This window comes from Artemia sp. Qi Xiang Cuo, chromosome 10 (assembly GCF_049724085.1).
Source record: "Artemia sp. Qi Xiang Cuo chromosome 10, ASM4972408v1, whole genome shotgun sequence".
In the NCBI taxonomy this organism is placed as follows: domain Eukaryota; kingdom Metazoa; phylum Arthropoda; class Branchiopoda; order Anostraca; family Artemiidae; genus Artemia; species Artemia sp. Qi Xiang Cuo.
Window position 1 is genome coordinate 66884278 of NC_142803.1, and position 14361 is coordinate 66898638.

Consider the following 14361-nt stretch of genomic DNA (forward strand, 5'->3'; position numbering starts at 1 on the left):
GTTTTCAGTTAAGAATGACACAGTAGGCTTTTGGTTTTTATTTACAGTTAAGGAAGGGGGTAGTATCCAAACAGTTAAGGAAGGGGGGCAGTTTTGTAGTGAAACTATATTCGTCTTGAACAACTTTAGAAGGAACTAATAAATTGAACTGAATATTTGATGTGCAATGATATTAATTGCTGAAAACTCATCAGTTCAAAATTTTACTATAACTTTAATGTTTATTTTCAAAGTACAAAAGAAAATATTTGTAATAACATTGGTTTTCAGTAAAGCGCCAATGACGCAGTAAGTTTTAGACTTTGTGCTGATAAAACAGACAAGAAGCTCAATATCCTTGCGTTTTTTTTATCATTTACAGATATAAGTTTAGAGCTAACAAGAGAAAAAATTCTGGTATTTTCTGGGACCTCGTTTTTTTTGCTTTTTTCGGAAAGGGGGGAGTGAAGAAGATCATACCCTAAAACCAATTTTATAGCTGCATAGCTGCAAGTTTCATACTAAGAACTGCTTGACCAAGACGCCACACAAGTCAAAAAAGTTGCCATAACATGAAAAGTATATGAAGCGAGGCTTCATATACTTTTCAACTTTAACTGAAACATTAACTTTTTAACCACATCAGGGTAAAAAAGAAAGAACAAGCTGTCATGTATATTCATGACATAAACAAAAATTGGCCTTTATATCATTTACTGGTGCAAATTTTGAGCTGATTAAAAAAACGTCTTTAACTTCCATGAACTCTATTTTTGGGGAGATGGGCCTGTCCCAAACCTAACTCTATTGCTCCTTTTGTCCTGGGGCCTCACTCCTGCAAGCTGTAGATCGATCAAAAATAAGGGTGCTGTCAGGAAGTAATATCCTACCCTTTCCAAACGAAATTGTATTGTTTCTCTCAGTCCAAGCAGCGATTTTTGAAAGTTTCAAGCTAATCAAAAGGAAACACGAGTTGGCCATTTTAAAATTAAGTGTTTAAGTACAATTTGCACTTGCCGGTTAGATCACTAGAATTCTCTAGTAAAATTTAAAAAATAAAATCGGCAATGTCTTGTTATAGAACGGTGCTTCAAAAAAAAAGAAAAAAGAAATTTTTTTTATAAATTTTTAATCGAACCATACCCTGTCCAGCCCCCGTAGAATCACTTGACCGTCTAATTTGCATGGGGCCTTCTTCTGCATTTTTCTCATCTGAAATAAAAGTTCGTAACAAGCTTTATACAGATTAAAATGGTATTGAATAAATATGTAAACATATATACTAATAAAAACATAGACTGATAGAAACACTAGGAGTTATTTGAGTTTTTGCCGTTGTCATTTGTAACTATTAAAATTTTTTGGACTCTTGAGCCAAGATAAGGTTATTTTTTATTACTTTCTGAGAGAACCAAATTCATTTCATACACAAACAAACGAGTTCAAACATATAGTAAAAGAAAAATACAAAAATAGCCTAGAATTAACGACTTTTATATTTAGTTTGCCTAAGCAAAGTAGGCTCTATGTACCATTTATTTATTTGTTATTTTCTTTTTACCAAGCCGCTTCGTATGGAGAGCATTGTCGTAGAAATTTCTGAAGGGGCTCATTCGATTGAAAATTGACAGCTATATTGTCCTTTGAAAGATCTGAAAGTGATTGAAGGGCAGCCAGTCCACCTTCCACGCCCCCTTTTCCCCCAAAGACATCGAATCAAAATTTGAGATAACCATTTTTTCAACACAGTTCAAAGTTCCAATAACTATCCCTAGTTTGCGGATGACACACTCCCCTCCACAGCCCTTGGGGCCAGCCATGTAAGTTGTGCAATTCACGCATTGTTCCCATATAGTATTTGTTATTGGGAAGGTGGACCATGTTTGACCCTTGGTGTCTTAAATGGTCACTGGTAAAAGACCGAAACGCCACTATTGCTAATAGTGCTGTTTGTACTAGTACTACAACAACCACTACTGCTACTACTGAAACTAAGGCTATTAAGGTAAAACGTCATGGAATATTGAGTAAGAAGTTTAACTAAATTAAAAGACACTATGTGCATACACTTTATCAAAAGGGCGTATCGGCAATATCTTAAGAACGGATAAAAGTAGTAAGATAGAACTATCAGGGCTGGTTGAAGGGAAGTTGAACTAACCAAAAAGGCAAGTGAAAAAGACTATGTCAATTAAAAATGAAAAAGAATTAACTTTAAATAATTTTTTCCATAAAAGAAATTTTTCAAAGAAAAGAAAAGAGCTACATTATAAAAAAATGAAAAAAAACCTGAATCAAAATGTTTCAAGCGTAAAACTACTATATCTCACCATCAATAAATGAACAAAACCCAAAAACAAACAGAAATTACAATAAATGACAAATTCAAAATCAAAACGAGCAAAACTACCACAAAGAAGATCGGGGCTAACGCCCCCTGTGTGTTCTAAAGACCAAAACATAATTTGTACTTTATTGAAAACAAAGTTCATTTAAAATATTTTCTTTTTTAACTTTAATAAATCCAAATTATTATGACTTTCAGGAATGAATATCAGGATATATAGTAAACTGTCAACCCAAATTCTTTTTTTCCAGCAGTTTTTGTTATTATGGTGAATTTTTTTTTTTTTTATATCATGAGAAATAAAAAAGATAGGTGGAAATAAAGACCGTTTGTTTTTAGACTCTATAAATGGTGACATCTACAATAGAATTATCTGATGTGTTGAATTAGAAGGACTAATTTTTGTTAATATAACTCAGGGTATTTTCTCCCTTTTTAGAAAATTAAGGAACTTCCTCAGACCAGTGGCTTTTAAAGAGCGGTATATTGAGGAGGGGGCAGCCCCTTAACAAACTACAGTTTGTTTTGAGTTTTAATGTTGCTCTTTATTTTCAGTAGAAAAAATTTGAATTAATTAAATTTTGAATTTAAATACTGATCGTTTTTTAAATAATACCAGGAAATCTACCCCTCCCTCCATAGAAAATTCCCCCTCCCCCCAAGAAATTCCTTCATGGTCCTTCAAAAATTCCTTCAAATGTTTTATCCTGTTCCCGGGAGAAAATGAAATTCCCTCCGGGGCACTACCCCTGGACAATTTTTACCCATCCGGGAAATTACCCATCTTCGCTGAAAGTTCCCCCCAGAAATCTTCTTGCGGATATTTCCACCTTAAAAATAATCCTTTGCACATTTTCATTTGAAACAAGACATGTTTTTTATTCCATTTCTGATCCTTATTCAGGTCATGGCGGAATCCCTTCCCCCCTATTGAGGAAAAATTTTCCGAAAATTCTCCCCCAATGGAAAGTTTCTTCCACAGAAAGTTTCATCATGATGAATTTCTCCTGGTGATAAATCCCTCCTGGAAAATTTCTTCCATGGAAGATTTTCCTCGTAAAAATCCCCAAAAGAATACAAATTCTGCTGAAAATTTCCCCGAGACAATCCCCTCAGAACATCTCCACGTGCAAAACGGAGTCGCCAACAAGAAAGTAAGACAAATAAAACGAATTTTGTATATAAATTCTTTATAATTATCGATGTGTAAAATTCTCATGGAAAGTTCACTCAACCGTGATCTTTCTTTTGACAAAAAATGACAATTCCACATTTTTGCCAATTGGAGCTCGAAACTTGTACAGTAAGGTTGAATCTGATGGTGAAACTTTCAATAAGATTCCCTGACTTTTGGGCAATATATCCCCCTGTTTTGAAAATTAGGCAAATTTTTCCAGGCCCATAGTATTTGATGGATGACATTAAATTTAACGGACCTAATATATTTCAAATCAGCATAAAAAGCCATTTTTTATGTATATATTGTCATCAAAATTCTGTTTTTAGAGTTTCGGTTACTATTGGGCCAAGTTGCTCCTTACAGTTCGTTACCAAAAACAGTTTGATTCATTACCAAGAGTAGTATGCTATCTTTTCATACGAGACTAACACCAATATTTGGACATTAGATCTTGTCAGCACTACAGACTTTATACCCTTGGGCACTAAATCTTGTCAGACAGGTATCCAAAGCTAAGACCATACTTAGATTTGGGTCATTGACCTGCATATAGACAAGTACCAGCCGGACAGTCATTTGCGTAATTCTTTCCTAGACATGAATAACAGGGATAAATCCAAATGACATGTACATTAGTACATGATCGAATTTCAAGAATACGTTTGAACAAATTGAAATTTGTCAAGAACATTGTTGAGACAAAAAAGATTTTATGGGAACTAGTGTCACGGTTTCTTAACCCTTTCATCTATGAATTTTTAATTGTTTATTTTCATTTAAGGGCTAGAATTAAAGTATCAGAATCGAAGGATGATATTCAAGTCATGACAATTATATGAATAAATTGTTTGTCTTTGGAAAAAGTATTGCTTAGTATTGAGGATATGCATAAAGTTGGAATTAACAAAGTCATATATATTTTAGGCCACCAAGAGGCCCAATGTCACCTCCTCCAACTTTTTGCACCCCCACCCTTTTTTTACTTTTTTTTTAACTTTTTCTTAACTTTAATATTTTTTTACTTTTGTTTAACTTAGAAACTCTTTCATACAACGTTTTTTTTCATGTCTTAAAATGACAAAATAAACTTAAAACAAAAAATTTCACTTTTGATATTTTCAAAATACGAAATGAGGATGATAAAGATATGTTAATCGTGATTTTTACTATTAGAAAATTAATGTTTGCAGTAAAATTTTATTTTTAGAGTTCGATTTTTTTTGAAAAATAATGATTAGTATTAGGGTATACATAAAGTCAAAATTAATAAAGTCATATGTATTTTAAACGACGATACGGCAGCCCTATGAGGAAAAAATACACAAAAGTCATTTGAAAAGCATTGTTTAGTATTGGGGTATGCATAAAGTCAAAATTAATAACATCAAATATATTTTAAGCGATGATACGACAGCCTTATGGGTGGAAATTATACAATAAAATCTTTTGAAGAGTATTGTTTAGTATTGGGCTAGGCAAAAGATTGAAATAATCATATATATTTTAAGCGATGATACGACATCCCTATGATGGAAACGATAAAATAAACCTATTGAAGAGTGTTGTTTAGTATTGGGGTATGCATAAAGTCAAAATTAATAAAGTAGTATATATTTTAAGTGATGATAAAATAGCCCTATGAGAGAAATGGTACAATAAAGCCTGAATTGGTGACTGAGTATCAAAAAATTTATAGAAAAACACTTTTGCATGGAACACTCAGCTAGTAGGTAAGTTCCGAATGTCTTAGTTGCTGACTGCGCATCAAAAATCTAATAAAAGTTGTTTTGACTGCACTAAACTTTGGTATTTGATAAATTCTGAGTTTGTTGTACAAAACTAAAAACCCGAGTTTCTTAAATGATCAGGTATTTTGAAGAAATCGGATGTATCTTAACCGTGTATATTAATATTTGGACAAAGTAAAACCCAAGTTTTTTAAACGATCAAATATTTTTAATAAATTAGACGTATCTTAACCTTGTGTGTTCTTATTTGTCAAAACTGAAATCCAAGTTTCTTAAATGATCAAAATATTTTTAATAGATTAGATGTATCTAAACAGTGTGTGTACATATTTTGTCAAAACTGAAACCCGAGTTTATTAAATGATCAAATACTTTTAACAAATCAAATGTATCTGAATCATGTGTTCTTATCTCTCAAAACTAAAACCCAAGTTTCTTAAATGATCAAATATTTTTAATAAATTAGATGTATCTTAACCGTAAGTGTTCTTCTTTGTCAAAACTAAAACCCAAGTTTCTTAAATGATCAAATATTTTTGATAAAATAAGATGTATCTTAACCGTGTTTGTTCTTATTTGTCAAAAATTCATCTGCAACAAAAATGATTATTATATTCGTAAAGAGCATGAAAAAGGCATTGAGTGGTATGTTCACTTTATTCGTAAGTCAATAATATGAGCTGCAAAAAATTACCGAAAAAGGTACCTAGGTTAGGTTAGGCTCCGTATTTAATATATGCTATGCTTTACAAGCACCCCCCCCTACTCTGCAAATATATAGCCAAAATTTGTTCGTAAAGTATTATATTTTCATCCTATTTTCTTTTATTTCATTAGAATTAACCAAACTTGACTTCTCGCCACAGCCCAAATTTGTTTCTAAACTATTATATTTTTATCATAATCTGTTTTATTTGGTAAAATTGTACTTTAGCTACTTTTGGCTATCTTGGAAAGGTGTAAGGTTAGGAACACGAAACTTTCAGGAATGGGTCTACAGGCTAAAGTATGTCCCGGGAAAGTATTTTGAAGTACTTACCTCCACTCCTTTTAGAGCGTCCTGACCTTTGATGACCTTTACAAATCTCTGTGTTATAAAAGTGAATCTTTGCAAAATAGATATTCTGCTTAGATGAAGGGTAAAATTCTACTTTAGCTACTTTTGGCTATCTTCGAAAGGGGTTATGTTAGGAAAATTAAACTTTCAGGGATGGATCAACAGGCTAAAGTATGTCCCGGGAAGGTATTTTGAAGTACCTACTTCCGTTTCTTTGCCCTCTAGTTGGGTCTGACCTTTGATTACCCTTAGAAATCTTTGTGCTATAAAAGTATAACCTTGCAAAATAGATTTTCTGCTTAAATGAAGTACATAAAATTATTTTCAGCTTCACAACTTTGCTCAATCCCAATTTATAAGGTTTTAAACTAATGGAAAAAACATTTCCTAAATTTTGAAAATAAAACATTGATATAGCTCAAAATTTTGCTAAAAAAACAGGAAATGTATTTTCAGAACTAAAGCCAAAGAAAAAGAAACTGATAACTATGAAAATTAAGGTAAAATGTTGTTTTGTCAAAATTTCAATAGTCAATAGGTCAACCTGTCATGTACGCAAATTTCAGGACCATCGAGAGGGAAAAGGAGTGGAGGTAGGTGCTTCAAAATACCTTCCCGGGACATATTGTAGTCTGTATACTCATCCCTCAAATTTTCATTTTCCTTACCTAACCCCTTTCCAAGATAGACCAAAATAGCTAAAGTATAATTTTACCGTTTTATTCCATTATCATTAACCAAACTTCACTTATCGACTGTTTATTGGTTACTAAATAAGTACCGACTTCTATTTTCATCCCCCACTAATATGCAAATATATACCCTGAATCGGTGTATATATATAGGGGTGGTTGCCAACCGGTGATAAACAAAAATCACTAGGTTCTAAAAATAAATCACTAGATCAGCTCATAAATCACTAGATTATTGACTAGAAATCACTAGAAATCACTAGATTTACTATACTCGTTATGAGTGTACTTAACAATTGTTTTGTTTCTTTACCATGTTCTATACAGGTGCGTATGTAGTAAGGGGGTAAAATTATCTCCCTAGGTCTGGAAAAATAACTTTAGATTGATGTTTTATTGTTTCTCAAGCGAAAAATACCCTAGGAACTTTGAAAAATGACTTTTCGTATCTTTATGCAGAGAATAGAACAAAATCCTTGCTTTTCCTTAATCCTTTTCCAAAATCCTTTATAAATTTGACTTGATAGCACATTCCCATAAAGTGCGCTTTCGGTGACTTCCCCCTTTTTTGTAAATGAAAAAAGTGCCTTTTCCAATGAAATGACCAAAAAATAGTGTTTTTCAAAACCTAGGCAGGTGCAAAAAACCAAGGGGGCAAGGACTTCCCTTCACTTCAATTACTGCCATTAGAACTAGCAAACAGGCTCTATCGTTGAGTGAAGTTTGAAGGTTCAATTCAAAACAGTTGATTATTCAAGCTTAATTTTTGGTAGATTTTCAGTTGAAAAGTTTCAGTTTTAGTTAATTTTTTTACCCTTAATTTTTTTTACCAAAGTTTAAAAATTTGTTATCGGTGATGTAATCGAAATATTTACTTTTCGTTTTTTTTTTCTTGTCGATTCAAAACCCTAATTTTTTCTCCAAAAACATAGAAACTATTTTATTTTTACTCTAGTTGATCTAGTGTAATTACTGGGACACCAATGACAATTTGGAGATGACCTTTTTATATTTTCATATAAAAAGTTTGTCCCACCCTTCCCAAATTTTGAAAATTTTGATATCTCTTCATTAATAAAAAAGATCCAGAGAAAATCTTTTTCTCCCAATACGTTTTGTTTATTGGTAACGATTGTTTCATCTTTTTCTTAAGCTATAAGAGAGCCTGGGCTCCTCACTTGGATCTACGTCACTGTCAAACAACATAGTTTTCAATTATACAATCAGTCGTTTAAAAACATCATAGGCTACAAACTAAAATAAGAAACAATAAAGGCAGGTTCTCACAAAGTTTAAATTGTTGTCAGATTTTGGGTCTTGTAAATCCTATTTCCGCTTTTTTGCAGAATCCATAAGAACACGAGGAATTTCCCATTTTGAGCGATCTTTGACATATCGATTTACATGCATTAGTGAAGAGAGTTTTTCTTCGTTCAGTCTGTTTCTCAAAGGTGATTTAATGAACTTCGGGAAGGAGAACTTTCTCTCATCTGATGTGCTCGAATGTGGAAGTGCCATAAGGAACTTCATCATTTGCGTCACAACTTGGAACATAAAATCGCCCGGACCATTCTTGCACTTCCGAAGTAAATTTCAGAATAAAACAGGACCGCTGTTATTTTGTGTATGCACTCGAATTAGTTCTCCTGCATGTGGAATTAGCCGCCATTCCCTGTTCAAAGCTTCCGCTTCCAGATCTATTGTCTGTGAGAAGCGATCATACAATCCAGTAAGTGATGAGACAGAGCCAGAAACTGCAACAGTAGGGCTCAAACACTTTAGCTGATGTAAACGATCGTCTTGATCGCTGATTCGGAATCGGATCTGTTCACAAAGCATTTGGTAAAACCTAGCACATCTGTTGCAAACTCCATCAACGAATTTGGCGTCACAGTTTTTCGCAAACAATTCAAATTTTGCACCAAAATACATACTCTCATGAATTTTTTAGGTTGTTTGGGTATTTAAAAGGCAAACTTTCAAGGTCCCAAGCATCTCAATTTTTCCGTTTTCACAAAGCAACACATTATTTCTTACAGTCCTCCTTCGACCTTTTCCAAAAGAACATGTACCCAAACTTTTTCACTCTGGAACTCTTTGTTGAGGCTTTTCGCTATTGGTAAAATGTGTCCAAAGAACAAAAAATGTAGCCGCACTGTATTGCTCTTTAGAGCAGCATATAAATCATTAGCGGATGGTACACTCTCAGCCAGCATGGATTGAAAATATAATATTAAAGCTTCCCATTGCTCGAGCGAACGTTCAGTTACGTTTTCCATTGCCAGCCAATGTTTTTTACTGGGATACAGAAGGCAGTGCTCAGCAATACTAACAATCCTTTGACACTTCGCAAACTCTTTCTTTCTTTTTAGACTATAAGCAATGAAATTATATATACCACGGCTGACGCGAAGCCGATCATATTTTTCAATGGAATCCCTTTTGAGTCAAATTCATTCACTACGAGCTTTTTTAGTCCTTGAGCAGAGGCATCAGTGACAACCGGCATAAAAAAAAAAACACTCGACTAAATCTTCATCACTCACTGAGAAAAATCGCACCATTAAGACTACCAATTTGGTTGTTGTTCGGTCAATTGACTCGTCCACAATTATGGAAAACCAGGTATTTTTTAGTGTTTCTGAGAGATCATTAGCCCCATTTCTTCTAACTTGTTTCATTAAAATTGTGATTGGATGACTTTGGGGGAGGGGGCCCTTAGGGAGAGGGGGATGGCTAGTTGCCCTCCAATCTTTTTGGTCACTTAAAAAGGGTTCTGGCCAATTTAATTTCCGTTCGAATGAGCTATTATACATCTCTCTATGATGTTCTGGTCGATCCTTAGCCCTGCTAAAAAAAAAAAAAAAAAAAAAAAAAAAAAAAAAAAAAAAAAAACCGAGAGACAGATCAGTGCTACCCATGCAAAAAACGTCTTTTTCCATGTTGTTCAAGGAGGGGGTTGTAAATTCTCATAACTAGGTTTTCGACAGTGCTGATTCCAAAGGTAGACTTTTCATTTTGATTTGACGCCATTTTCGAGGCGTTTCAGACTTTTTTCGAAATCACTATAATTTTTTTTTCGCAGTAAGCTTTTACTTTTAAGACAAACCGAAATAATAGTTACCATTTCTGAGTCAGAGTCAGATGGCAATTATTTTTTACTAGGCAGTTTCAAAACGCGTTTTTTAACTTTTGGTTACAATGGGCTGCGGTTCGCTCTTTACTAGGTTGCAGCTACCGCTGTAACCATGATTTGGAACTTGCTGATGATGAAATTTATAGGAAGGAAGGACCTATACATGAGCAATATCTTTTATATGAGCTACTACAAACCTCTCTAAGATAAAGGCGATACCAAAACGCCCAATAACAATACGCCCATACCGATACGCGTGATATCGATACGTCTGATAACAATACAGCGTAGTCCTACAGGAGCTGTGATATCAGTAACTTTCAGAATACAATTAAAATTATCTTAAAACTTAGGCATAAAAATAATAAGTTTAAAGTCATTACACATCATATAAAATAATGGATTTATTTATCAGATAAAATCTTGGTCTTACCTAGTATTACTCGAAAGGAAGAACATATCAACCGTAATATGAGCTCTGAAAATCCAGTTATTTCTCTTCATAAAACGGAGGATTTTAAGTTGTGATACAAATTCTAAAGCGAGTTTGCAGTCCTAATACTAATAAGATTCCTTCACTTCGAACTTTTCTACAAAATAATCATGAAATGTCATTTTCAGATCTAAAACGACAGTCAATCATTGAACTGAGCTCATTGTGCAGAAGTGATACCGAATTAAACGAAAAAAATAAATATATTTGAAGTTTCGTCTTCGCTCTTTACTGCCCTCGGAAAAACTTTGTTTTTTTTTAAATTATATTACCTAGAAATTGTGAAGGTCGTTCTTACCTTTAGCATACATACACATGAATTCAAGTTGTTGCCATTTCTCTTTGGGTGGTAGCTCGAATTGATCACGTCGATCAAGTCCAGAAGCAATAGCTTATATACCTGATCAGAGTCACAATTTTTGGTTCTGTATTTTAATCCAGTTGCACCTGGAAAACCTTTCCTCATAGTATTTATTGACAAGTGATACTTATTTAGCCAATTGTATGTGACAGGTAATTGAAGACATTCTTCTCTTCCTTGAACCATTAAGTACAATTTGCCGTCCCATATTTCCATGCTTTTTACAAAAATTCAAACTAAAAGTATAAGTGTAAAAACGTATGTTAAAGGAATTATATTTACATTGAACGTAAGAACACATCTATCATCGGAAGCGAAATCACTTATGCTGAACACACTTTAAAAAATTCTGAAATTTATATTGTTAACAACCAACAAAAAAAAATAAAAGCCAAACAAGAGAGAACGAGAACAGAGTGACTTACCAGCACAAAGTTTAATATGACACTTATACAAACTCCTAAACATAGTAGATACGCTTGTTTAAACTGGCTCGGGACAAGGATCGTATCATCTTGTTAGAAGACAACTATGACAAATGTGATCAGTGGGAGAACACTTATCCTGGTATGATTGGAAAGAACCCTAAACGAGATTTTAGTTTATTTCCACGAGATTGGTATCGTCGTGGCTTTAAATTATTTTGGGAGGAAGCTTCAGGTCTACGATTCAACTGTTGGGGTAACAAGACAATTTGGTTTCTACGTCATCGTTGTGACGACACTGCCTATTATGACTATAAACCTAGTGATTTTTATTTGGCAGTGTTGGGACCTTTGACCCCTTTTGTTTCAGAAAAATGCCTTTTTATAAATTTAACTTAATTTATGTTGAATATCTAAACCCCCAGGAAAAGTTTTTATTACGATGTCTGAAGAATCCACTAATTAGCGTGTGGTTGAAAAAGCCAGTTGAGCGATGACTCATACAGCTTAAATTTAGAGTTTGAAAAGCTTCAAAGGATGCTGGGAGCGTGATTTGATTCGGCCATTCATCGCCTTTGGTCAGAGGTGCGCGCGCAAGCGCGCGTCCGAAAGTGTATTGATTAATTGTAAGATTTTTACCTTTAGTTCCGTTTTTGAGGTTGTTATATATGACCCTTTTTGGAAGAATACAAGTAAGGTATTTTATAGAAACTGTGTACTATTTTCCATAGCCCATGCAGGCTAGGAATAGAGCTACGAGGTACCGTCATTATTATATTGACAGGGAGGTTTGTTACCTTCAAGGAGAGAGTTAAGAGATTTTCTAGCCGTAACCCAAGGCGGGTACATTTGGCTTTAGAAAGTGGCCATTTGACCACTCGAACGCGTTATCATACCCTGGGACAGGGTATACTGTAAATAGGGTAGTACCAAACCCGATATTTGCATAACTGATGTGGTAGACACGGGCATAGCATTATAATTTGGGGCCGGGGCTTTCCCCTCCAATAAGTGGTGACACCCGTATATTATCACGCCAGTGGCGTTGTGGCCTACCAGTATAACACTACGAGCATTGGTGCCAGCGGTAGCTAGCACTACGAACATTGGTGGCAGCAAGAACAGGAATTATTAACAGCGTTGATAATAAAAGAATTCCGCATTTTCGAAGACACTAGTCGAGTTAGCCTACATAGTGATAGTAGCCTATTCTGGTTACATATAAAGAGAAAAGAAAGAAATACTGAATCAATTAATACAATTATGAATATCTATTATGGGCTATGCCTTGTGAGATCATAATTGAAAAATTTACGAATCAATATATCGCTAAACTAATTAGTATTCAAAAATATAAGGCTAAAATTTCTGCGTGTCAAAACAATTTTTCGCGAGAGACCGGAAGTTAAATGGATAAAAGAATTTTCATTTAGACTGAAGAGGTAATTTGAAGTTAAGGGAAATTTGAAATTATGTCGGACAGAGATGAGATTAACTCAAGACCGAAAAGGGCGAGTGATGCCCATAGAAAAAGAAGAGAGAGAGATAGAAAAGAGAGGGAGAAAGATATGAGACAACGTATATTAAATTTCATGGAGAAAGTAAGGAAAGACAGAGAACGAAAAGAGATAGAAAGAGAGAGAGATAGAAAAGAAAAAGAACAAAGAGAAGAGGTGGACGAAAGAAAGCACCTAGAATATAGGAAAAAATTACAGGATGAGATAGATCAAATTGAAAAAGATAGGCAAGCCAATGAAATACTTCATCAGGCCCGTATGGACAAAATTGAAAAAGATAGACGAGAAAGAGAGAAAGATAGACAAGAAAGAGAGAAAAATAGACAAGAAAGAGAGAAAGAGAGGGTAGATAGAGAACGAAAGGAACAGGCTGATAGAATAGCCAGAGAACGAAAGGAAGAGGCTGATAGAATAGTCAGAGAACGAAAAAAGGAGAATGATAAAATAGCTAGAGAGAAAGAAGAAAGATATCACCAAGAGTTTAAAATAATCATGATAGGCCTAAGAGAAGCCCGCTGGGGAATTCCAGAAAGGGAGATTTTATCACAACTAACTTCTAGGCTGTCAAATAGCCATAATAATTAATCCAAGAATCAATGGCTAGAAAAAGAAAATTACCAGACATTAAACACTTTTACTGGAAAATATGCTACTTCGTTGACAAGGCGAAGAGGTGTACCGGCCCATAAAACAAATTTGGAGGCTGTGCCACCCTGTCGAAAAAACAAAATACTTGATACGCGGGTTCAACATGTTGATAATCCACAAAAATGGGATGCGGAAATAAATAGACAGATAATATTGAAAATAAGACGCGCGAAAATGATTTTTCAGGAAAATTTGCAAATAATAGAAAACTTGAGAACACTTTTAATGAATATGAGACGCTAACAAGTACAGGCCAAAATGAAACGCTGAGTGTACCAGAAAAGAATGAGACGAAATTTATTGTACGCGCTTTTCCTCGGAAAGCTCGACACATTTTAGTAGAATATGAAAATCCAAATGTCGGAGTTCATATGACGAAATATTTGTTGCTGCGGTAAGAATAAAAAAGACTAAAAGAGAGAAGAAAGATATTTAGCGGAACTACAATAAAGAAAGGCAGTCGAAGATGGACACTGGAGTCCAATTCAGATTTCATGATGATTTATTAATGCTACTACAAAACAAGAGAAATGCTACTACAAAACTAAGAGAGAGAGAAAAGAGATATTAAACGGAGCTACAATGAAGTAATCCAGTCAAAGATGGTGGACACTGGAGTCCAAATCAGATTTAACGATGATTTATTATTTTGTGCGAATGACAAAATTGAGAAAAGTAGAGATGAAAAGAGAAGTGTACAAAAGAGCAAAAATTTGGAGATTCAGTCAGCAGTGGCGAAAAATAAAAAAAAATGTTGGATGGGCTGTGCCTTGATGAC

The 14361-nt window shown here is 34.2% G+C and overlaps 1 protein-coding gene across 1 annotated transcript in view; it reads right to left on the bottom strand.

The window, feature by feature from the left end:
* Positions 1-1107: 1107 nt before the first annotated feature.
* The window catches only part of LOC148948072 (uncharacterized), a 38982-nt gene continuing 25728 nt past the window's right edge, over positions 1108-14361 (bottom strand). Inside the window, exons 2-3 of the mRNA XM_089096082.1 lie at positions 10931-11229; positions 1108-1191 (exon numbers count right to left, since the gene is read on the bottom strand). Coding sequence (XP_088952208.1) covers positions 1108-1191; positions 10931-11209 — 363 coding nt within the window. The 5' untranslated portion in view covers positions 11210-11229. The remainder of the gene's footprint in view (positions 1192-10930; positions 11230-14361) is intronic.